The 26,418-nt window shown below is 38.2% G+C and overlaps 1 protein-coding gene across 2 annotated transcripts in view; it reads right to left on the bottom strand.

The window, feature by feature from the left end:
- Positions 1-26,418, bottom strand: part of LOC149225302 (histidine kinase 1-like) — a 493,646-nt gene that overhangs the window by 284,393 nt on the left and 182,835 nt on the right. For both annotated transcript variants that reach the window (XM_089377050.1, XM_089377051.1), the window contains exons 4-5: positions 12,863-13,110; positions 11,698-11,857 (exon numbers count right to left, since the gene is read on the bottom strand). In XM_089377050.1, coding sequence (XP_089233176.1) covers positions 11,698-11,857; positions 12,863-13,110 — 408 coding nt within the window. The remainder of the gene's footprint in view (positions 1-11,697; positions 11,858-12,862; positions 13,111-26,418) is intronic.

Genomic DNA, 26,418 nt, shown 5'->3' with positions numbered 1-26,418 from the left:
AGGATTCCGGTTTTCGGAATTTTCACACTAGAGGGGTCAAACTTTGACTTTTGGACCATAGAAGACCTCCAAAAACTAGAATTGCCGTTACTTGTGCAAGATAATTATCTACTTGGCCCAAAAAAATCAATTTGCTAGGAAAATAGTCTTCTCTGCCTCAACTAATTTTTGGACTGGGTCCTTCTGCCTTGAAAATGAGGCATTTTATCTTTGACTTGAATTTTTTCTTTGAAAATAGCCTCATATAATTTTTTGATGCATTTTACACTTCGAGGGTAATTAATTTTCCCTTCATTTTCTTTTTTGGATAATTTCTGGCTAATTTAATTTTTATTTTTGTCATAAATTAAAATTTAAAAAGACTCAAGAGGGGATTAATTATTTTTCTACCCTCTAAGTGTATCTAAAAAATAGTTTGGTAATGGTGTTCTAATTATGAGGCACCATTCACCAAAAATATTTCTAAACACACTTTTACATCAAAATAATAACTCAACCCTTAGAAGCGGAAATACACATAAAAATGTTGATTTGTGGGGGGCATCGAATGTGCTCTAGCCATGAAAATTGGTGGAGAGGCTAAGGCACATAATATCTCCAAGACCCAGAAATGGTTTGGGGAAATTCCACTCGATTGGAGAGATATTAAAATAATTAATATCTTTAATGAGGTTCCTAAGTCTAAAATTAGGAAAATTAAAATATTAATGGGTATTAATATAAAACTGAGTGAGAATGTTCTAAATGACATGGATCAAGCCAAATCTAATATTAGCCGTTGATTAGGGACTTAATGTCGGTCGTTGAAGACTCAACAAGAAGAGTATAAGAGGAGGCTTGAGGGTTAGTTGGAGACACACCAAATTGATCAATTAGTTCGATTTTCTAGAGTGGGGTTTTGCTGAGAGAATCGAGCTAGTGATCTATTGCAGCAAGGGGCAGTTCGGCATGAGGCTGAGAATACATAGCAGAGAGGCAGAGATAGTGCCAGAGAGATAGTGCAGAGCCTAGAGAGGCTGACGCAGTGGCAACTAGGAGCTACATAGAGGCTGAAGAGGCCAGCGTGAGTGACGAAGAGGGTCTAAGATCTGACGTAGAGAGCCAAGGGGTTGACGCAAAGGCTTCAGTAGCTACGCAGATGCTATAGCAGAGCTAACACAAGGCCAAGAGGCAGCGCCAGGAGATTTTTCGTGGGGCAAGCTTTGTGATGGTGAGTTGGGAAGGGTGACACAGGGCAGCAGAGAATCTTGGGGCATCTTTCGTTGTCCAGCTAAGGAGCTGTCTTGTTGTTGTAGGATCGTTCATCCAGTGATTGATCAGTCGAAATATTTGTCTCCGAGGAGGGGCACTACTCCCGAGGACATTCTCTGTTGGGTGAGCCATTTCTGGCACCCTAGTTGTATTCAAAAACTGCATAATAATAAAACCTTCATATCTGCTGCACCAGTTTTCCCACATTAGGTTTTTCCGGGGACGATTGTCCAAAAATAACGATGTCCCTTGTGTGTTTGTCTCAGTTATTTTAGTTGTTGATCTGTATATGAGTTAAGGCTGCAATTGTGTTTATTTCAATATTTACATTCATAAATAACTTGTTAATGGAATAAACAAGTAGGAGAAATTAAACCAGATAATGCAGTAGGGATTTATAACGTGTCAGACTTAGAAATTTCAACATGGTATCAAAGCATTGCAGATCACAGGGGAACTGAAGGCACCAGCAGTAATCTGAAGAATTTGTAGTAGTAGCAGCTGTCCCGAGAGAAAGCATTGTTCCAGAGAAAAAGCAGAGAAGAAGTGACGCAGAGGACCTGCGTCATCATTTCGAGCCAAGAGGAGGGTCAGTGTAGAGGCAGAGAGGGGCATATTAGACCTACATAGTGCCCAATCATCTTTCTCAGCCAGGAAGGATTGACGTTGTGGTGAGGAGAAGCAGATTCTGCCATTGCCGAGATTGCGCAGAGCTTGAAAGGCTCAGTTTCTTCAGTTGTCGGGCTTGGGGAGTTGTGGGCAGATTGTGATTGAGAAGCTGGTGCGGTGCTATTTCTGTCGGTGCAGAACAGTACCTAAGGGGACAAAACCAAGGTAGAGGGAGTCGCTACCTTGACGGATTTCTAACCAAGAAATCTAGATCTGAGTTGCAGTTGCAAGGAGGATTGGAGAGGAGCGGTTCGACATTTGGCGAGAGGATTTCCGGGAGGAAAATCAGGATTTAGAGGGAGATTTCCAGGAAGGAAGTTGAATCTCAAAGGGAGTCCAGAAGAGGAGCTGAAATGGCAACGAAAGGACTAAGGGATCAGGACAAGTTGGACGAAACTTCCAACTTTGTCATCTGGAAGGCCAGGATCTTGGCAGTCCTGGATCGACATTGCATCAAGGACTTTGCCTTGAGAGTTGTGGCTATCCCGGTCGACTGAGCTGAGAATGAGAAGTCTGATGATGCAATGGCGAGCGTGAAGTGCATGATCCTAGACAAGGTCAAAGATCATGTCATACCACATATTGTTGAAAAGAACACAGCAAAGGAGATGTGGGATACTTTGACGACCTTGTATCAGGGCACTTCTGTGCAGCAGAAGATGCTATTGGAAAATCAGTTGCGATCGTATCAGATGCAAAAGGGAGACCAGATAGATCCATTCCTTCTCAAGTTGCAAGAGATTTGCAACCAACGTCCTTCCGTGGGGTCTACACCAGATCCATAATTTATGGTTAGGACTGCCCTAAATGCAGTCTCCGAGGAGTGGGAGGCATTTGTCCAAAGTATTTTGGGCAGGGATACTCTTTCAAGTTGGGAGGAGATGTGGGCAGCTCTTCGCCAAGAAGAGATCAAGAGGTTGACCAAGGCGAGGAGTAGTGGCAAGGGAAGTCAAATCAAGAAAGAGGTGGAGGAGGATGCGGTTCTAGCATCTGTGGGACAGCAAGGGAAGAACAAGAAGAAGGATATTTCCAAGGTGAAGTGCTTCCATTGTGGGGAGCTGGGACATTATGCATCCCAGTGTCCCAGGAAGAAAAACAAGGGAGAGGCTTCCGATTCTAAGGCAGCTCCAACTAAGGCGGAGAAAGAAGTCGAGACTGATGACCACTGTGCCATGAGTGCTCATGCACCTCTAGAGAAGAGGTGGGGAGACATCGAGTTGTAGTCAGGAAGACTATAAACTAGGGGCAAGATCCTTGAGGTGCCCAAACTCTTGGATCATATCCAGCTACGGGAGCCCTTAACGACAGTAGCAGAATGACAGATGTCGGGTGGAGCAGCAAGGCAGTGCTTGGGTGCAGAAATCTGAGGCAGTGTAGTGGAGGGTGCAGCAGTGCGAGAAACATAGAGTTGTATGCAGCAGCGCAATGGCAGTAGAGGGAGCACAGGATAGTAGTAGAGGCAGCTTCAATTTCAAGTGGCCTCCAGACTAACTAGGATGTCAGTATTTGGAAGAAGTCAGTTACCTACTTCTCGGTAACTGACTTGTAGTGCAGTAGTTAGCAATGGCAGTGTTAGGGGCAACATATTGAGAGGGAGTTGCAGCACAGATGTGGCAGTTGCAGTGGCAGTGTCATGGGCAGCAATACAAGAAATAACAATGCATTTGATGTGAGGCAGCAGGCCAAGAATCATCACAGGTATCGATGCGAAGGATCAGTGTGATGTTTCAGTAATAGAGCATTACTAGAGCACATTCCTTGCTAACAAGGAGTATTGATTTTGCGGTAGCATCGGATGTGCTCTAGCCATGAAAATTGGTGGAGAGGCTAAGGTGCATAGGATCTCCAAGACCCAGAAATGGTTTGGGGAAATTCCACCTTGGAGAGATATTAAAATAATTAATATTTTTAATGGGGTTCCTCAGTCTAAACTTAGGAAAATTAAAATATTAATGGGTATTAATATAAAATTGGGTGAGAATGTTCTAAATGACATGGATCAAGCCAAATCTAATCTTAGTCGTTGATTAGGGACTTAATCTCGGCTGTTGAAGACTCAACAGGAAAAGTATAAGAGGAGGATTGAGGGTCAGTTGGATACACACCAAATTGATCAGTCAGTTCGAATTTCTGGAGCGGGGTTTTGTTGAGAGAATCGAGCTATTGATCTGTTGCAGCGAGGGGCAGTTCGGTACGAGGCCAAGAATAGGCAAAGATAGTGCCAGAGAGACAGCGCAAAGCCTGGAGAGGCTGACGCAGAAGCAGCTGGGGGCTACACAGAGGCTGAAGAGGCTAGCGTGAGTGACGTAGAGGGTTTGAGAACTAATGCAAAGAGCCAAGAGGCTAACGCAGAGGCTTCAGTAGTTGCACAGAGGCTAGCAGAGCTAACGCAAGGCCAAGAGGCAGCGCCTGGAGATTTTTCGTGGGGCACACTGACTGCTGGTGAGCTGGGAAGGGTGACGCAATCCCTACAAAGTGACACAAAGCAGTAGAGAAACTTGGAGTAGCTTTCGCTATCCAGCTAAGGAGCTGCCATAGTTGTTGTGGGATCGTTCATCCAGTGATTGATCAACTAGAATATCTGTCTCCGAGGAGAGGTACTACTATCAAGGACATTCTCTGTTGGGTGAGCCATTTCTAGCACCTTAGTTGTATTCAGAAATTGCATAATAATAAAACCCTCATATCTGTTGCACCGGTTTTCCCACATTGGATTTTTTTGGGGAAGATTGTCCAAAAATAACTGTCCCTTGTGTGTTTGTCTCATTTACTTCAATTGTTGATCTGTATATGAGTTAAGGTTGCATTTGTGTTTATTTCAGTGTTTATATTCATAAATAACTTGTTAATGGAATAAACAACTAGGAGAAATCAAACCAGATAATGCAGTAGGAATTTCTAACATGTCAGAATTAGAAATTTCAACAAGACATAGACCACTTAAGACTCAACCAAATTTTGTGACAAGACACATGATCCAGGTGGATGTTGGTGGCCACCCACCTATCCCACTTGGACCCCCACAACTGTCTTTTTCAGTTTTTCAGTTTCCGTAATTGTAGCACAATTTACTATTTTTAGCAGTTTTTTGGGTCCTAAACTTCCAAAGCCATTTTGAGGCCCTAAACAACGTTTTTTGGGAAATTTGGGAGCAACATGGGTCCACGGATCGATGTTGCTCTTCCCAAAGTTGTAGTGCTCGGCTAGATCTTTCTAACGAGCTATTGTACGCGTCAAACAAAGATTAGGTGCCAAAGTTACGACCCCGGGAAGTTGATGTACCAACTTACCCAAAACGAGGGCCACAATTTGGCGTTTCATCTTCTAGGGTTAGGTTTTGGGATGTGAAGGGTTTTCCATTGTTTCTCAACAATAAATAGGCCTTCAAGCCTCATTGTAACACAGTTCAGAGGCATGTAGATGCCACATCTCTTCTCAGAGATAAGCTACCATTGCCCTAGCTGGTTTATTTCCATTTTTGTTTGTAAGCATATTTCAGTATTTTACATTAATGAAATCAAGTATTATTTCCATTGCAGCTTTGTGGTTATGGTTATCTCTGTAATTTGTTGCGTTCCTGTTTAAATCCGGATCAGTGGTATCAGAGAAGTCCGCTTTTTCTTTGTTTTTCAATGCATGTCCCCAACGAGGTCGGGATATAAGGAGTTAGGGCTTGAACTGGTTGAACCTTTGCAAGACCAGCCTCACAAATCCCAATGGCCTCCCATGGCGGATGAGAAGAAAGATGAGGGGGTAGGAGATCCTATCAAAATCTTGCTCGAAGAAGCCCTCGAGTGACAAAGGAACGCGATGATGGACAACTTTCCCCAAATCCTTTAGCGGCTACCCAAAGGCGATGCATCGACTTCCAACAACTACTCTGGAAACGCCACACCCTTTAGGGTACAAGTTAATTTTGAAATCCCCATCTTCGAGGGTCTGATAGACGCAGATGCTGTAGATAAATGGTTAAATCTGCTAGATGGGTATTTTTCTGTTCATGATTTTTCCAGTCAGGAAAAGATTATTTTCGCTCTTCTCAAAGCAACCCCCGCGTCAAGGACTGGTGGGAAACCTGCTGCGAGCAGAAGGATGAAAGTATGAGCTCACTGTTCTCAGTCGTACCCACTTGAAATTCATTCCGAGATGCCATTAAGGAGCAGTATTACCCTGTCAAAAGCTATGAGGGCAAATACATAAAGTGGACCATGCTGCGGCAAGGAAAGGACCAAGATTTGCCAGAGTTCACCAACATTTTTCATCCCCTTCGCACACAGTTGGGTATCAAAGATTCTGAGCTGCATCTGGTACTCAAATACCGCGGCTGCCTACACAGATACATCCAGGAAGAGATGGAGTTCCTAAACATCTCCTCGCTCGGCACGACGTACCGATACGCTATAAAAATCGAGCAAAAGTTCAAACAGAAGAAGCGAGACTTTGGATCTGCGAATCCAAAGACCAGAGGACAAAGCCAAGGTGGGGTGACCAAAGACAACCTGTCGAAGCCACAAGAAAAGAACAACACCATGAAGTCGATGAAGGACACAGGAAAGTGATGTGAGTTCCATAAGAGCCCCACTCACAACACAAGTGAGTGTCAGACCAAGCAGTCACTGGTAGCTGAAGTGAAGGTTTTCGAATCAGATGCATGTTACGATCCTGAGTCAGAACCCGACAAGGGGAATGGAAAAGGGAAACAGATCATTGATGCGGAGCCCAGCGCCACTGTTGCCACTGCCAAGATCTAGAAGAATGAGCCCGAAGATCCAGAGGAGGGGGAGCGTCTTCTCCACTCACACATGTGGGTGAAGGGTTCGCCGCTGCAATTCATTGTCGATAGTGGCAGCCAAAAGAACATCATTTCAGTAGAGGTCGTGAAGCGGTTGGGCCTGTCGACTACACCACACCCGCAACCGTACAATATCGGGTGGCTTCACCAAGGACGAGATCTCGGAGTTCGCCAGCAGTGTTGCCTTCCCTACAGTATCAAACCCTTCACAGACGAGGTATTGTGTGATGTTATACCTCTGGATGTTTGCAATGTATTATTAGGCCAGCCATACTTGTGGAGGCGACATGCTGTGTATGAGTCAAGGCCTCACACTGTTATTATTTCTTTGGGTAATTCATTATACAAGATACTGGAGGTAGCCCCACCTACCGCCACCTCTTTGATCACTATTAAGAAATGCAACAACCTCATCTCCCAGACTAGGAAATTCATTTTCTGTTTGGCTCACTCCAAAAGTAAGGGGAAGATCATAGCCACATCCATGACCCCCGCGAAGGGTTCCTCCACGCAGTAGCAACAGCAAAGGGATACGGTCATGAAAGAACACAGGAACAACTTCTCCTCACCCACAGGGGTACCACACAAGTTTCAGGTGGACGACAAAGTCTGGTTGCATCTACAGAAAGAATTCCTGACAAGAGCCCATCAGAAGCTTAGACCACTCCAACATGGTCCTTACAGCATTACCAAGGCTGTAGGAAACAATGCTTTGGAGCACAACATTCCTCCATTCCTTTGCTTGCACCGAGTGTTCAATGTGGAACACCCTCGACCATGCTTCCCACCATTACTAGACACATCAGAGATCGCAGAACAGCTCACCAGGGACCAAGCTCAACACATGGAGGAACTCTAACGCAATGGGGGCCATTGCTTCCTAAGGGGGGAGGAATGATCCAGGTGGATGTTGGTGGCCACCCACCTATCCCACTTGGACCCACACAACTGTCTCTTTCAGTTTTTCAATTTCCGTAATTGTAGCAAAATTTACTATTTTTAGCAGTTTTTCAGGTCCTGAACTTCTGAAGCTATTTTGAGGCTCTAAACGATGTTTTTTGGGAAATCTGGGCGCAACATGGGTCCATGGACCGATGTTGTTCTTCCCAAAGTTGTAGTGCTCGAATAGATATTTCTAATGAGCTATTGTACGCGTCAAACGAAGATCGGGTGCCAAAGTTACGACCCCGGGAAGTTGATGTACCAACTTACCCAAAACAGGGCCCACAATTTGGCGTTTCATCTTCTAGGGTTAGGTTTTGGGATGTGAATGGTTTTCCATTGTTTTTCAACAATAAATAGGCCTTCGAGCCTCATTGTAACACACTTTAGAGGCATGTAGCCGCCACATCTCTTCTCAGAGATAAGCTACCATCGCCCTAGCTGGTTTATTTCCATTTCTATTTCTAAGCATATTTCAGTATTTTACATTAATGAAATGAAGTGTTATTTCCGCTGCAGCTTTGTGGTTATGGTTATCTCTGTAATTTTTTGCATTCCTGTTTAAGTCTAAATCAACACATGATCTAGTATGAAAAATGTATAGACTCGATTAACACTAGGACTCACCTAAGACCTTGTCAATGAGCTCCACCCTAGCTTTGGGGTATATCTAGGAGAAAAACTTTGCCAATTATCCATGTTTACAAACACACATAATTTGGGGAGGTCAAAAAACTCCTTAGAGTGAAACCCTTTGAGAACAATCATAGTCATACTAGAATCACTTTTCTAATAAACTTGCAAAATTTGGGATTACAATGATGACAATGACTAAAAAAAAAATATTTGCTACTCTATACCCTGCTTCTTGGACTGTTGACATGTACATATTCAACATAACCCAAGGTTTACTTGTTAACAAACTTGTTTTAGGGGATTCTTAGGCTACAATTAAGTGAGATAGACCTCATATAAATAAAGGTCACCTCACTTTTCATTTCATCATCACTTGTGGACTATTTTCGGCCTCCTTAGCGATTTCGACCTAACTGTTCTAGCCTTGTACTCTTGTCAAGATGTGATCTTTGTGGATAGTTTTGTTATTGGAGACTAGCTCTTGTTGTGGAGACATCACTTTGGGATAATGAATTATTTGTCCATGCATATCTTGTGAGCATCTTTTAATGGTGTTTGCATGCAATAAGTTTTGCTAGGGTTTCTATGTTCTTATTTAATTGCACATCTTTATATGAAATTTTTGTGAAATATTGTATGCTTTAATTAAAGAATCTTGGACATCCCTTGAGGACCTCCTAGAGAGATTTCCTCTTGATTTTATCCCCTCATAAAGCGATAATTAGGGTTTTGAAAAACTATGGTTTTTCCTCCCTTACTCCCTTCCAGGGTTTGATATCTCCATACTAGTTGTCCCTTAGACTCTATCATCCACGAAGTAGGCTTCCACATAGATGATCCAACCATATCACAATTTAATTTTTCTCTCTTTTTATCATTTTCGACCCTTCAAGGCAAGCCACTAGGGCTAGGACATAGGGTCAAATTCAACTAGGGGAAAGACATTGGCTTGTTTTGAGGTTTTCCTTGTGAATTGAACCTAATTGCATCAAAATCTAGCCTTTTTCACAATTGGAATTGACTCCCTAGGGATGACGTCACAACTCTTGGCAATTTTGCCTTAGGAAAACCTAACCAAGCATCAAGGCTTCAACTTAGGGCTCGTTGAAGGCTTGAGGCTCCTTCTATTGATCATATATATTTTTCATGAGCTTTTTCTTGGTCTTATATGCCTTTGTGAGCCTTCTTATTGCCTATTCCTCAAACCCGAGGCTATAAGTACCTTTGATAGGTCTCTTGAAGAGCACGCTATTCCTTGTCTCATTGGATTGTGCCTTGTCCTTAGTCTGAGTGCCCTTCTTGAGCTTATCCCATCCATCACCTTTGAACTATTGCCTTAGAATGCCTATTAGGTGATTAACACTAAAAATCCTTCCTTGTGGTGAAAACCCACTAAAGAGCAGGAGGTGATGTGTTGTAGTGATAGTGGGCCTCCACCTCAATGTTGTCCCTTGGTCTAGGTCTTGTCTTGTGAGCCATCTCACAAGACCTGCTAGATTTTGAGGCAACACACCCCACACAAACATATCTCATATTATGTTATATGTGCAATGTTTATAAAACCCAATGGATGTGTCTAAAATTCTATTAGAAACAGGAAAAAATTGAAGTGAACTTGCAACAATTTTCAGTTTGTTTGCTACATATCAGGACAGTAGTACGGTGCAAATAGAGAAGTTGAATATGTTAGAACTTAGAACAAGTTTCCTAACAGAAAATAAATGAAAATAATGTTTTACCTATGGATTTTTTGAGAATTATGAACAAGAGAAATTATTTAATTAACCTTATTTTCTGGAGATAATGTGAGATGTACAAATAACTCCCCAAAATTTAATGATTTTCTGACAATTGGACCAAAAGTCTTCATCTAGAGAAGGAATATGATACCACAAGCAATGGATTGATGAGGAAGTTTCTGCTCTTTTATCATCTATCCTAGATTCCTATCTGCAATATTATTTACTGCAAACACTCTTACACACAACTTCAAGTACCGCAAAATCACATTGAAAGCAAACATGACGCGGAATTTTGCAGAACTATTTTTATTTGAATGGTATCCTGATCAACATTCTGGGGCATCCATGCAATCACAATCTATTCCACCAATTGTTTAGCTTCAATAAAGATTCTAATCTTCTCCTCCAAATCATTAAAGGACTATGTTGTTGCAATGTTTAAAAGAGAAATTGACAGATAAATTGACCTTAATCAAGGAATCTTGGAAAAATACAGATTAAAGAATCATTACCAAAGGTTGTTCCAATGTGCAATGCAAGCCTTTTGTCAATGATTTAGTTCTCACTCCCCAAGTTGTCTTGTTTTTAATAGTAAATGATTATAAAGGATTATATTAAACCTTCAGAGCATACTTTGAATATCATAGAGCCCGCAACTCTCGAGGTCGGCAAAGGAAATAGTCTCAACCATGACAGAGAGTAATTAGATTGTACACAAAGAACCCTACATAATTTTGTCCAAGTGCATTATTTAATAATAAAAATAAAAACAACAGCATTCCTCACTGACAACCTCGTTCCATGCAACAGAACAAAGCATAGAGTTCCATCTTAGTCACAGGCTCTGAAGACTAGGAAAAGAAATGTCAAAATCAAACCAGACATTAGGAATTCATATAAGCAATGTGCTTGTGGCCAAATTTTCTTTTTTGAACCTCCTCTTATCAGATGAAGCTAATGTGCATAGATTTAGCATTATGGAGGAAACCATTAGCACCATTCCATTCTGTTTCCTTCAACTTAGAAGCCATAAGTGGGCAGTATCTAGTCTGCCAAAATTTCCCAGGAATTGCACCTGGCCCCAACAACTGTTATATGTGCTGGCATGCATCCACAGTGCGAGCACAAGGACAAGCATGTCCCTTGGTAGTAATTGAACCATATTGGAGGCTATAATAATCACAGACCTGGCAAGCCACCATGGCCAAATAATCATTGTAGAGTTATAATCATATATTTGTGTGAAAGGTTAAAGGATTGTAGCTCAAACAACTAGAAGAGTCCCAGAATGAAAATCTCTCATATATTATTAAAATTAATTTGCATGCAAATGTATTTCCTAAATAAAGAAGTGCACAGTATGGCATAAGGGATCAAACTTCCAGTTTTATAGGTACAAAAAACAACAATTTATTTGAGTCCGTAACATAGTGAACACTTCTATGAAATTTGAAGCAATCATGTAAAGCAAATGTCCTCCCTTAAATAGATCTATCATTTGACTAAACTTCTCAAAGGTAAAATGCGAAAGTGCAAGTAATTTTTATGTACACGCTGTGTGTGTTAAACAGTTTATAGTTGGAACTAAAAATTTTATAACCAATGTCCTTATCTTTCCACAATGTCTTATCAAAGTCTATGATAGAAATAAGCTAAAGCTTATACCTTGCTCAGGTCTAAGATGTTGTTCAGTAGTCGAAGTAAAGCTGTAGAGCAACGGCGAATTTGTGAGACTATTGCTATTTGCTCAGTAGTGAGATATTCATCACATAGCAAGATGTCCAAAAGCCCGATAACAGCAGCCATAGGTGTTCGAAGTTCGTGACTGCAATATCAAAAGAAACATTTACACATCGTTCAAATAAAATATGAAAAAGTAGATTCTAGGTAGATACTGACTCCAACACTTTGTATAGAAATGACACAGACATACCCCGAGAAATCTGCAAACCAGAGGCTTAAAATAAAATGGATAAAAAAAAATGGATTGAGAAGCTAAAGTTAAAAGGCATTAAACTGATAAATTATCTCTGGAACAGTAGCCAACGCTCATGTCTCTCTTTTCTCTCTTTACCTTGAGCACTCTCCCACCGGTTCTTCTCCGAGCTCCCAATAGCTATAAATTATAATTCATGAGTTGATAACCATGACTCGTCTATTATTAACTTCCAACTTCCTACTAAAATATGGATTTCAATATTGTTTAGATGCATGAAGATATAAAGGAGCATATGAAAGTCCAAGAAATGAGATGAACAAGATCCAACTGAAGAATGAGATAAATCAAAGAGGCAGAGAAGATATGACCTACTAATGAAAAAAGTAAGTCTGAAATATAATCAATCAAAATTAATTGAGAGGAACGTGTTGAATTCTGAGGAGAGAATAAATGGCAATAGACTTCAAGTTTTGTAATATCCTGTTTTTACAGTACAATATGCTACTATGGTTATATATGCTATAACTAGAAGTCATGTTGAAGATATAATGTTTTAAAATACAATGATTTCCTTCAATAAAGAGCAACAATTGTACATGTTATTCCTCAATACAAACTTGCTTGGGCTGTTACCACCTGACCATAGATCAAAATACAAAATCGATCTCTTAGATTATGGTTGCAGGGCAGTACTATCCCAAAGATTTCAGTGCAATTCTCCTTATTCCAATATAACAACGAACTATTGAAAATTTTGTCCATTTTAATTCAAATGATTGAACGACATGGCCTCCATTTGGAAGAAAAACTCGGTCATTTGAATATCCGCAAGTAGACTTACAATTATTTAGGATACAAATTCATAATAATCACTGAGATGGTTATAAGTACCTCATATTTGCCAAAAATTGGCTTTTGTAGTTGCTTGAAGCTTCTGCTCTTCGTCGTGCATCAAGATGACTTATCAATTCTGCTCGCAATTTCATTTCTTTTGACACTCCACTTGTCAAAATTAAAATGCAAACACATCCTGTAACAAGAATACAGATGGATGCTGATACAAGGATAATTAGAGTTGCATGACCTCGCTTGTCAACTTCACCCATGACAAATGATCTTGGAATGATGATGACTCCCACCTAGCACCCAGAGTAATCATTGTATTTAGGAACCAGTGTCTCAGCTTAAATGTTGAAGTGAAATAAAGTAAACATAATTCGGTATGCATTCAGAAGAACCAAAATTCTTTGGATTTTTTTACATGCACTATCGTGCAATTTTGTTTAATTATCTGCTTAAACACAGAAGACGACTAGACACATTACTTGTCCAAAAATATTTTCTTTTGGACCTCACAATTCACTGAAAGGTAAGAATAATCATCCAACCATCTGGGATGAGAAGTAATCATTAGACTTCCAGTGGGATCTCTATTAAATTACAAAATCATTTGTAGAAGGAAATATACAAATCCCTAAAAATGTTTATCAAGCATAGAGGTGAGCCTTATGCAAGAAAAGGCGGGCAAAGGCGCAACCTAGCTTTAAGCATGCACACAGAGATGTGGAAAGACATCGGAATGCTGGCATATTGTGCCCAATATCAATGTCTTTTACAACATGAAAATGCCAAGAGATAGGTTAGAGTGAAACATTAGCAGCATGATATTTTCTTTGGAAAAACAGAAGTTAGCTGCTGGATTGCATCTCGTGGGAACGTAATATCTAAATTAAAAAAGTAAAATTGTGTTCTGTGATTATGTCGTTTGACAATAGTAAGGGAAGGTATGGACTATGACAACACACAGAATGTGCTTTATGCAACAATAAAACAGAGACCATTTGCAATACAGAAGCAATATTTGCCATCATCTTGATCCAGACTGAAAGCAGGGAGACGGAAACTAGAACTACAATCTTCCTACCATCTCTTCTTGTTCTAAATCAGATATGGGAAAATTCAAGAACAATTGACAACCAACCTTATGATTATCTGATTAGCATGCATAAAATACCCTACATAATAATGGGCACAATAAGAGTACCACAACTAAACGATATCAGCATACCTCCTTCGTTGAACATGTAATCATGCAGTACATTGTTTGTCAAATTTGCCACTGGCTAAGAAAGTAAATATGGGGTCTGTTCAAGAATTTAAAACTATTGCTAGAAACAAAGCAGTAAGGAACTAAATTTCAATCTATAAAAGGCTTATCAGTTCTGAATTGTAGTATTCTCCATGCATCTCAATGGACATTTTTCACTCTTTTGAATTGATAGGTACATGTCATCTTCTAGGTTGAAGGAGACTCAAAACTGATATTTGAACCCCAATTTGTAGGACATGACAAGCTTTTGCAACTAATGACGTAAAGGTATCCCTTTAAGTTCAAAGTAAAAGTGTGTGACAAGAAATGGCTACAGAAGCAAGTGTCCAACGAAGGGAAGCGCTGGTGGAGAAGCACAAGTGCTTAATTATGGTGCAATCACAATTTTGGCACATAGGAAGTAAGAGCACAACAATAAAAAGTGGAGTGCGTGGATGATGTCAACATGAGATCGACAGTGAGTGCAGGATGAGCATTATGAAGAGCGGACAAGTCGAGTATGATAAGGATAGTGCAAGGGAAAGATCAACACACTTAAGGAAGTTGAAGGGTTTAAAAGAGAATATGAAAGTTGAACTATCAAATTTTGGGAAGGGAAAAAACCAAGTCCCAAAACCTCTCATCAAACTCCAAGGATAATTGCGCTTTTGGTACATCTTGCACGATGGGAATATTTCGTCACAATGATAAAATCATCCACCGAATGTATGACTTGCTTTTTCTTATTCGAGAAGTAGTTGGTTGATAAAGTGGTGTCAATCTTTCTTGAAAATGGTGTACTTTAGTTATTTCCTTCTTTTCATTAATTTCTTTGATACCCATTTTTATTATTTTTTTAATTATATATTTAAGTTCTCAATAAATTTATGAATTATTTCCTGTCCATAATTGCTTTTTTGCACTTCTAAACATATTTGCATAATGAAATAAAATGAAATGATATTTTAAGGTCCAATAGACTAAAAATAGTTTATGAGACCATTAGTTCCTTGTTTTTTGCTTTTGCAATTCAATTATTTTCCGATTCAAATTAATGATGAGCTGGCCCAACCTTCCAACAATCCCCTTGCTAAAAAGACAATGCCAAGAGACTGATGCTAACATGTTCTCATAACTTTCTCTGATGTCTTTGAATGCATCACATTCCAAAATGAAATGCTTTTTCGATTCCACAGCCCCAGACATGCAAAATGTACACACTCATTCTTCACAAGCTTCTTTAGGCCTTTTCCACCATCTGGTTTCACACAAAAGGTGATGTGAGTTGGTCCTTAATTGAGCAATAAGAACCTTTGCCCTCCACGAAATGCTAGCTCCAATGAACTCTTTTTGTTGTAGATCACATGTAGGGTTGAATTCCTCAATGTAATATTTCTTCATTCTACCCAACTATTTTCCCCATACCTTTTAACAAATCTTCTCCATAACAAAATCCTTTAACTCCTTGCTATTTGTGGGACAGGCATTGAGGTATATATTCCATTTTTACATTCATGTGTAGTTTTGTTTAATCCATGTTTCATTTCTTTCACTCATACCTTCATTTAAGTAAACCGTCTTACTTTTCTCCTCTATCTATATGACTCTCTTTTTAAAACTTATAATTAATTTTAATTTCATCTCTTTTAGCGAGGGGTTTGTCGAGAAGTTGGGAGTGTTTATTGTGAGGCTTCACAACGAAAAAGCGAAATACATCAAACAAATGAAAAAACAATCTGTCCCATAAACTATCTTTAGCCTCATGAATATTAAAATAATTTTCTTTCTTTCTTTCTTTATCTCTTTATTATATAATCCCTTCTCTTTGAAACTTTTAACATATTTGCATTTAAATAAACCATCTTACCTTTCTCCTATAGACTTTCTCTTAAAACTTTTAATTAATTTTAATCTCACCCCTTTTCAACATCATAGTTCAAAGACCGCTTTTATCTCTTTATTAAAAAATAATCCCCTCTTTGTTGTTACGAGGAACTGGTTTATCTCAGCGGCCCCCACCATTTTTTAACTTATATAATATCATGCCTTCAATATATAAAGAGTCAAAACTTTTCTCACTTGGCTATGAAATGTTTCACGTGGTGTGTACATTTTGCACGTCTAGGGCTGTGGAATCGGAAAAACATTTTATTTTGGAATGTGATGCATTCAAAGACATCAAAGAAAGTTATGAGAACATGTTAGCATCAGTTTCTTGGCATTGTCTTTTTAGTGAGGGGATTGTTGGAAGGTTGGGTCAGCTCATCATCAATTTGAATCGGAAAAGGACTGAATTGCAAAGAGCGAAAAACAGGGAACTAATGGTCTCGTGGACCTTAAAATATCATTTCATTTCATTTCTTTCTTTATTGTCAATGGTAAAGTTCAATTGAAGAGACGTGCAATTTATGGAAAGTAGCGATGCACAGTTGGCAGTTGGGAGAGACTCAGGAATCAGTACTCTTTGCTTATCATGAAGGAAATTTTATTAATTTGAATTGGTGGTCATGAGGTGACAGTACTTGTAGGTGGTGAAAGGTGGCGATATTCTATCTCAGTGTAGTACCTTGGGCATTAGCTTGACTACTACGACCTCCTTGATTCTTGGATATCGACCTTGGTCTCTCCACAGATGTCAACTTTGGTCTTGAACTATTTTGGGAAAAATACTTGGTGAATTTTCAATTTCTTATAGTAACAAAATCATGTTTTTCCAATAAAACTTTGGAAAGTAGCACAACGCCTACTTTTTGGTACTAGACTCAAATCAGAGAAACCCCAATAAAATTTAGTGGCCAAAGGGCTAATGTGTTGGTTTTGCTACCATGAGAAACAAAATTTGACCAAAGGTTTGATAGCTAAAGGTTTTACACACTCTACTAAAGTGGTGGTTTCTTCTAACAAAAGAAATCATGATCAACATAAGTTTTACTTTGAAATCAACACTCTTCAAGAAATAGTAGATTACAAATACCTTCGATTTGACTGTAATAAAAATCTAAGTTGGGAAAGTTTAGGAAGTTGGAAAATGTTTTATGCTTTTCAAAGTATTTATAGAGAGGCAGAATTATGGGAATGGAAGACTACCCAAACTCTTTTTGGGATTTAGTGATTATGGTTGTTCTCTATGGGTGTGAATTGTGGGTCAGTAGTACCTTTGACTTACAATGGAAGCAAATTGAGAAAATCCAAAACCGTTTGATCACAAACAAGTTCAAAATTAAAAGTTCAATCCCTTATGATATCATGATGAGTGAAATGGGGGTTGTCCCTATTGAAGCACTTGCTATGGTGTGGCTCATAAGATTTTAAAAGAGTAGAGAAAATGGTAGAGGACAGATGGCCTAAGATTGTCTTCAATGACATTTTGTGCAAAAGAAAGAAGACTTGGATGCGAAAAAATATCAAATGGTTCAGTAAATGGGATATTTACTTGAACATGTGTCCCACGAATGGTAAAGAGATAAAAGTTTTTGTTATTGATAAGTTCCACAAGCATATTTGGGATAAAGGGATAGGGAGAAAGAAAAAGTATTATATTGAAGAGTTTAATCCCACTTACAATCATCATCAAAAAGCATACATAGAGGCCAATATATCATGGAGAGCCAAAATTATCATTTCCCAGTTAAGAACTAACTCTCACCAACTCTGTTGTGAAACTGAGCATTGGAAAAGACCTAAAGAAGATTGGGAAGAAAGAGTGTGCACTTTTTGCACTTTTGGAAAAGTGGAAACTGAAAAACATTTTATTTTAGAATGTGAAGCCTTCAAGGACAGTAGGGACAAATACACAAATACCCTGACAACAAGCTCTTGGGATAATTTATTCAGTGAGGGGACAATTGAGAAGTTGGGGGCACTCATCATTACGTCGAACAGAAGAAGGGTTGAAATGTTAAAATTTATTAGTCAGGCAACTTGCCGCATAGCCTATTTTTAGCCTCGTGTACGTTAAAATGTTTTCTTTTTTACTTTCTTCTTTCTACATATTTTAATGCATTTGTATGATTGAGGGGCCTTCCCTAGAGCACCTAACCTTTTTTAAGGCTATTTCACATGCATGTTGGACTATTAGATGATGACTCACCATCCCCATTGGAGTGCTACCTCTCTTTGCACAATTTGGAGGCCTAGATTAAATGATTACTCACCAGCCCCATTGGAGTGCTCCCTCTCTTTGCACAATTTGGAGGCATAGATCACCACTTTTGACGAGTAGACTCCATCATGAAGTTGTTGACTCTTCCATTATATATGGAGGTTGTTCTGAGGAGGGTTTGATCGATCACCTCATGGATATGACATTGGCATACTTTGAGCAAGTCATTGCACTTTGGAGACTTCATATTGGACCATTAGACCAACTTTGGAGGGACCATCTCACCTTTTTGAGCCACATGTGCCACCTTGGAGTATTGTTTGCTTGGTCATTTCAACTTCTTGAGGGGACATTACACTACATGAAGGTTCTTTGCCTTCATTCCTTGCTTGGAGGCTAGATGTTGGAGCTTTGACCTAGCTGTCTTCCCACCTTCAAGGAGATTTGTTATATATGTGAAATAACCACTACATAGTTTTATGTATTGTTGGCCACCCCACCTTCAAGGAGATTTGTTTATATGGGAAATAACCACTTCATATTTTTATGTATTGTTTATGTTCTCCTTATCTATGGTTTTAACCAAGAATATTGTTATTTTATTGAAAGGGTTGTTGAGTATAAAACTCTATATATGAGGTTCCCCTCATTATTTTGGTTGTTGATTGGATATTTGAGAGAGAATTTGCTAAAGATTCAAGCATTAAGGCTTTTGGGGGGTTTTATTGAGGGCTTTCTTCTCATTTGTGGCGAATATTTTAGTGTTTCAAACTTGGATGTGGTGGGGGTTTATTTAAATGCAAAGGTTAGCTACTTGATCCATTGGATGAGTGATCCCTTAGCTAACCAAAGAGATAGCTCAAATGGAGAGAATCGGGATTAGTGTGACAACCCCTTCTCTGAGTTCCTTGCCACCAACCACACCTTGACCTTGTGGGGTTGAAGGCTTTTCTCACTAACTTGTAGGTAGGTGTAGGCGGCAAGTGATAAAAGTTTTGGCGCCGTTATCGGGGACAAGCTTTCTTGTACCTGGGAAATCGACTAACCTTTTGGTTTTAGCATATTTGAATTTTAGATTTAGATTCTTGCTCAAGTGGAGACTCCACTCAACCCAAATTTTGCAAGAGTCTCTACTAGGAGAAATTCAAGTGATTAGTTAGCCCCTCTCCTGATCCTGAAATGGTTTTCAGAGAGAGGTTGAATAGACTTTCTCGTAGTAGAGCTCTTTCTAGTCTTGGGCAAGAGGCTATTTTTGATATTCATTTGCTTTTTCAAGAAAAAGTAAAGCCTAGCATCATGAATGATCCTTTTGCTCCTTGTGACTTCACTAACATAAATGGCTAACCTCATGATATCCATGACAAGGCTATTGAAAAGTTACCTTCCTTTCAAGGTAACAATGCCACTAGTGCTACATCAAATGTGAAAAACTTTAATGTTTGTATCTTTAAATGGTGTAACACTGCTAACTATGAGGATGTGAAGATGAGACTTTTTGTTTTATCTTTAGAAGAGTATGGTCTTGATTGGCTCACTCAAAAACCAGCTAACTCATATAACTCTTTACAAGCCATTCTAACTGCATTTTTAGATAAGTTTGGAGAGAAGAAGGAAAATAGGCATTTGATCAATGCCATTAGCAACCTGAAGAAAAATGAGAATGAAACCATGGAGGAGTTTAACAAGAGATTCAATGAATTAGTAAAAAGCATGTCTGCTACTGTTAGACCTCCTGATGAATTTTTTTCATGCTCTCTAGATGCTTTTGGGGTTGACACTGCCTATGAGTTGAGAAGGAAGAAACCTACGAATCTAAGTGTAGCTCAATCTGAAACCTTGAACATAGAAATGGCTAGAAAGCAATAAGGAAAATTTGAAATTCTTGGTTTCAGTAAATGGCCATCAAAATATAACGATTCCAAAGGCAAGGCCAAGGAAGAGATTACACATGATCCTATTAAAGAATTAATTCAACTCATCAAGAGAATGGAAGCAAATCACATTAAAGAAATGCAAGCCATGCAAAATAGGTTGGTGGCCATGGAAAGATCACAAGTGCAAAGATTCCAACCTAGGCCAAATGATAAATGGGGCCCTCCACAAGATTATAGGCCTCTTAATCCATTGGAATCCACCAACATGGTAGATCAAATTCTCCCCTTTTGTAGGCCATGTAATGAGTTCCATGAAGAGGCCACATGCCCATATGTGAAGAGAATCATAGAAAGTGGCATGTTAGGAGATGAACATGTAGGGACAAGTGGTCAAATCAATATGTTCTCCATGGAAGATCAGGTATACACCATTGAGAGAAATTAAGAGATTGACCATGGGCCTAATAATCTTGGGGTTCACAATATGATTGCAAATTTTTACAAAGTCACTGCGATTTCTGGGAAAAATCCTACATTTGGACAGATTCTCGCTATGGTAAAACAAAAAGGGATGACTTATCAGAGAAGGGATATTCAAGATCAAAATAATTACATAAATTTTTCTCCTCCTACTTCAAAATTAAATTTTGACTTGAGAAATTGGGTGAATAATGCATAGGTTTCTATTCTAGTGGCAGAACTTTTAAAGATACCATCTCAAAGGGCGAAGTTACTAAGTGCCATTGAAGTTACTCAAAGGGAAGGAAAGCCTAATGACAAACCAGAGGATGAGGAAATTGTATTAAAAAGTATGAATTGTTATGTGGGGAACGAAGATCATCTACTATTTTATGTTTCTTTGATAGTGAATGATCATATTTTACACAACTGCATGCTTTATTCATGGGCTTCATCAAATTTCATGACCAAGAAAGTCACGGAGCAACTGAATGGTATCTAGGCCCTATCACAACATATGTTCAATGGATTCTAAAAGAATTGAAGTGTGTGGGATAATTAAAGATTTATAGGTTTTCTTAGCTGCATACCCAAACAGAATAATGACGATGGATATTGTTGTGATAGATGTTCCTGATTCATGGGGAATGCTCCTATCAAGAAAATGGGCACCAGATCTAGGTGGTAGCCTTCAAATGACTTATCATATGCCGCCATCCCCATGTCTGATAACACCTTTGTCAGACTTGATAGAGAGTTAGAGAAAATATATCATGTTGAAGATCCACGGAAACTCAACAATGATATTATCTATAGATCATGCCAGACAAGAAGTGATGCAGTGTTGACAAATTTTCTTCCCCCCCAACAGAATAGATTCATAACAAAAAGATTAGGCATAGCTCAAAAAGCTTGGGTACTTCAAATCTTTCATCAGAGCATTTTCAAGACAAAGCAATAGGATTGACAATAATTGCATCATCATCACCATCACAACTAACCAAGAAGAAAAGAAAAGAGCGAAAAAAAAAAAGAAGAAAAAAGATATAAAAAATGAATCTCCAATTTTGAGCAAGATCAAACCTCAACGCATCAATAGTCGAAAAAGGAAAAGGAGGAGGTTTGGTATATCTAATGGCCACAAACAGGTTAATATTGGGGCAAGTCAAAGTCCCAAGAGAGTCAAAATTGGACAAGGCACATCAAAGAAAGAACCTATGGACTTGCCAGTGAGTAAGCAGGTTCTTAAGATGGATTTCACCGAAGACATCTGATGCCATGGGGCATTTTTTGTATCATATTTCTAACCTTATCCCTTGTCATTTGTGTTTAATTAGTCTTATTTCATGAATAAATTGTCATTTATGCTCTTAGAATAAATTTTCATTTCTTCATTTTTGTACTTGATTTCATTTGATGATATTTTGAATGGATACTGTTGATATATGTCTTTTTTCGATGGATGCAAATACTAGATTCTTGCACACTATCACATCATATCTAGCATGCATCCCCATAAGGAGCCAAATGTTGACCAGTGGAATGACACCTGATGAATATATGAAGACTCCATGCCAAAGCATGATCCAGAGGACACTTGTACCATCAAATATTATCAGTGAATAGAGTTTTTTAACTCCTATTTTTTCATCATCTTTCTTGTACCTAGATTCCTTTTGTATCATATTTCTAACCTTATCCCTTGTCATTTGTGTTTAATTAGTCTTATTTCATGAATAAATTGTCATTTATTCTCTTAGAATAAATTTTCATTTCTTCATTTTTGTACTTGATTTCATTTGATGATATTTTGGATGGATACTGCTGATATATGTCTTTTTTCGATGGATGCAAATACTAAATTCTTGCACACTATCACATCATATCTAGCATGCATCCCCATAGGGAGCCAAATGTTGACCAGTGGAATGGCACCTGATGAATATATGAAGACTCCATGCCAAAGCATGATCCAGAGGACACTTGTACCATCAAATATTATCAGTGAATAGAGTTTTTTAACTCCTATTTTTTCATCATCTTTCTTGTACCCAGATTCCACACCTTGCGGGGAATTGTAATAAGTGATACTAGTAATGATGAGTTTTGAGTCTGTAATAGGCCTAGGATGTTGGGACTTAATCAGCAAACGAGTACACCTTGGAGTGTTTTTTAATCTGGTTAATTATCCCTTCTTTTTCAAAGGCAGATAATTTTCTCGGTTTTTTTACTCACTCTTTACCCCAAATCTAGGGTGATGGTTTGAAAGTTGAGCCCCTAACACATCTTAGTGTTTAGAGTCGATGTATATTACCATACTAGATCACATAAAAAAAATTGTGGAATTTGGTTAAGTCTAAGTAGTCATCTTTTTAATATTTTAGATTTCTCGCATGTCAAAATTTGCAAATAAAATTGTATTTAAATTGTAATAAGTATAGTCTAGAGAAGTTCTATGGGGTATGAGTAATAAAAATTACACATATCACCCTCAACTTTCTACTATGACACACTTTGAGGGATTAATAATGTGTTTTGGACCCTCAAACCCCACCTTTCCTAAGTTTAATAGAAATTGTGGCATTTAATTAGGTTAGAATTAAATAAAATAGAGAAATAAAATATTCCATGTGACAGAATGACGTGGAAATGACCGAAATTATCCTAAGTCAAAGAGTTGAGTCAACAAACATGTAGAAGATGACTGAGCACAATGCATCAAAAACATATCATTATTTGGAAAAATCAAATTTCCTAGAGATAAAGCAACAGTTGCACATGTGGAAAATCGAATTTATTAGAGGAACTCATGTACTGAAAGAATATTCTACAAAATATTTAGACTGAGGATTTCGTGGGGCCTTCTCTCACTGTTAGCTCGAATTGCTTCTACACTTAGCACTTCACATGGAGGATTACGAGTTTCACTTGAGGAAATCACGGAGTTCCTAGGGATCTGCGCAGAGCATCTTTGGGATCATCATTTGAAGTGGTGACACTTGGTTCCAGTTTGATTTGGTTTGACTGGAGTTATCTCATTGCTTTGGTTCACTCATGGATATGTTTACTATGCCATATAAAAGAATTCGATTTTCCTTGGGTGCCAATGAGGAATTCGATTTGCCTTGGTGTCTCTATCATCTCCACTTGGAACTCGACTTGCTCTTTCTTGGGATTTGCTCCAAGTTCAGTTCTCACATGCATTCTGCCTTGGGATTTTCTCCCAACTCTCTATATAATGAGGCTATGTGCTCTCATATTGTATCATGTTATGAGCTATTGGGCTTGAGGAAACTCTGTCATTTTGTACTTGCATACTTTCTTAATATAATCAAGACTTTGGGGCTATCTGGTTGGTGTTCTCTTGGCGTTATGAGGTGATGTACTTTCATGCTATTTCTATTGCATTTAATTTTTTTCATATTGAATTAATATTATTTTATACTTGTCATCTTTTTTGGATTGATGTTTGCAAGCTATCTTGCACATATCATTGATTTAGAGTAGTATTCTAGGGATAAGTTTGCCAATTCATTTTAGGAGGAATGCTTGGTCTATCTTATTCATTATATTTCTCTAATATTTTGCAAACTAATACTTGTTCAAGTGTGTAGAAAAGATCTTTTGTATTGTGTGCAGGAATCCATCTGGAAGTGGGAGGAATCTCAATTAAATCAACTCACTCCTAGAGTCACAACGATCCAAGAATCAGCCATGTTTTCGCTCAAAGTCTTCCATCCAATAAAGAGCAAAATGGAGTTTTCTTACTCTATAGCTACTTGATCATCCATTTAAATTTAAAATAAGTCTTTGATTCTAGTTCTTTCAAAGTTATATCTCTTATTCAAGGGTCATTTCCAAAGCTAGGCAAGTATGGGGTTTCATTCCCATTACTTGAGCTAGTATTTTGTATATTAATTGTAGTTTAGTTTTGGTTTCTTTTTCCTAATTTCACACTGACAATTGGTTGTATGTTTTGCACCGCATAGGTTTGAGCATTGGGCAACAAGGAGCTTGAGGAGAAGCTTTGGGAACTACTCACTCATGTGTATGCAGGACCCCCTCACATTATACAAAGACTGATTTCTAGGGATGCCGTAAGCACTTGGGAGAGAGTTGCAAACATCTAGGTCGTGGGCCTTTTGAGCATTGTGAATCTCTTTTGGAGAGCTTTTTTCATCTTCAAGTTTGTTGTTGTTATATTTTTTTGGGAGAAAGTCTAGCTCTGTTAGATTCTTATCTTTGTAAAGATCTCTCTCATATTGTAGGCAACCCTCTTCTAAAGGCATTGTTACCCACTTTAAGTAATAATAAAAAAAAATTGTTTGAAGGACCTTGACATGCAATATTTACTAATCTTGTATTTAAATTTCCACATGCATAAGCTTCCAAATTGTAAACTTGAGCAAATATTATCTTATGTGCCAGTGTTACTTGGGGACGGGAGCGAAAATGGGTGCGGGAGCGACATTTTCAGAAGCTCCCGATTTGGGAGCGAATCCTGGAGTATTTTTTATATTATATTATATTATATATATATATATATATATATATATATATATATATTTTTTATATTTTGATACATTATGTCAACAAAAACATGTAGAACGATGAATTAGATATAAAAAAACATAAAAAAACATAGATTGAACCATATAACAACAATCATCTAGAAGTTATAATCTTCATCAACCACGTCCACAAGTTAGTAACATATTAACATACAACATATTGAGTCTCATGATTCATCAATCTTAAAGCTTCGAGCTTTCAAAATTCAATATATAACATTTATCATCATTGATCACCAAAGTTGTACTTGTAAGCTAAGTGTAACCATTACAACAAATAATATCTAACATGAAATGAAATGTTATAAAATGAAATGAAATGAAACAACTTTCAACTTTCATGAAGCATCATATACATAATTCATTACTAATGAGTTATAATTGCCAACTTCAAACTTAAATTGTCGTATATTGTTTAAAAAAATATCACAATAAATATGAAAGAGTCAATAGTTATAAAAACTATTAGAAACTAGAAAAGACAAGTAAATCTATTATCTATTGGTTATTCTTGGGCCTCTTGCCACCACAAGAAATGCCTAAATTTTTAGTCTTGTTGGAAAATCAGGATCTTTGTCATTAATATCACCCTCTAAGAATTAATATCTAAAGGTATATTTGTCATTACCTCTGTATCTGTATAGGGATCTTTGTCAATAATATTACCCTCTAACCATTAACATAAGATAGAAAAAGCATAGCATGTCAAGTCAAGATTTTGTTTGATCGATGCATACATTTTAGGAGGGTCATGATAAAGGAGTTCGACAACCAATGTCACTCACATCAAGGTACATAGAGGAATTGGTGCTCTTGATTAAGTACGAGTTCCATACCCTAATACATGACAAAATTCAATGGAAACATTGCAATCCCCCAACCCTGAAATCCTGAAAAACTGATAAGTCTACTGGATTTTGAATGATATCTAAAATTCTACTTTCTCCATATGAAATCCAATGAGGTCGGAACCACTCTCAAACATCCTGAGTCATTTCATGGTAATGTTAAAAATTTAAGTAAAAGGATGAAAATGAAGATTAAGGAGAATTACCATGAATCGCATATCAATACTAGGGCCATAGGCTTGATCATTAAGTTGCCCCACTCAAAACTTATTTGTTTCTTTGAAAAAAATTGCATTTGGAACATTCCTGCAAAAAAAAATTGCAAAAAAGGCTAAATGCTCCCGAAAAGGCAAGGAGCATTTTTTTTAGGGAGTGCGCTCCGGAGTTGCTCCCGCCCGGAGCGCGAATTGGGAGTAGGAGCGGGAGCGGCAGGGCGCTCCCCCGCAACCTTGTTATGTGTAAACACTTCAAACTTTGGCAAGTTTTAATTGTTTCATAATTTCT

The sequence above is a fragment of the Pinus tabuliformis genome, chromosome J (genome assembly GCF_031772625.1).
Source record: "Pinus tabuliformis cultivar Carrire ecotype Pingquan chromosome J, CPIR1, whole genome shotgun sequence".
In the NCBI taxonomy this organism is placed as follows: domain Eukaryota; kingdom Viridiplantae; phylum Streptophyta; class Pinopsida; order Pinales; family Pinaceae; genus Pinus; species Pinus tabuliformis.
The sequence above is the reverse complement of the archived record's forward strand: the minus strand, read 5'-3'. Positions and strand labels throughout refer to the sequence as shown.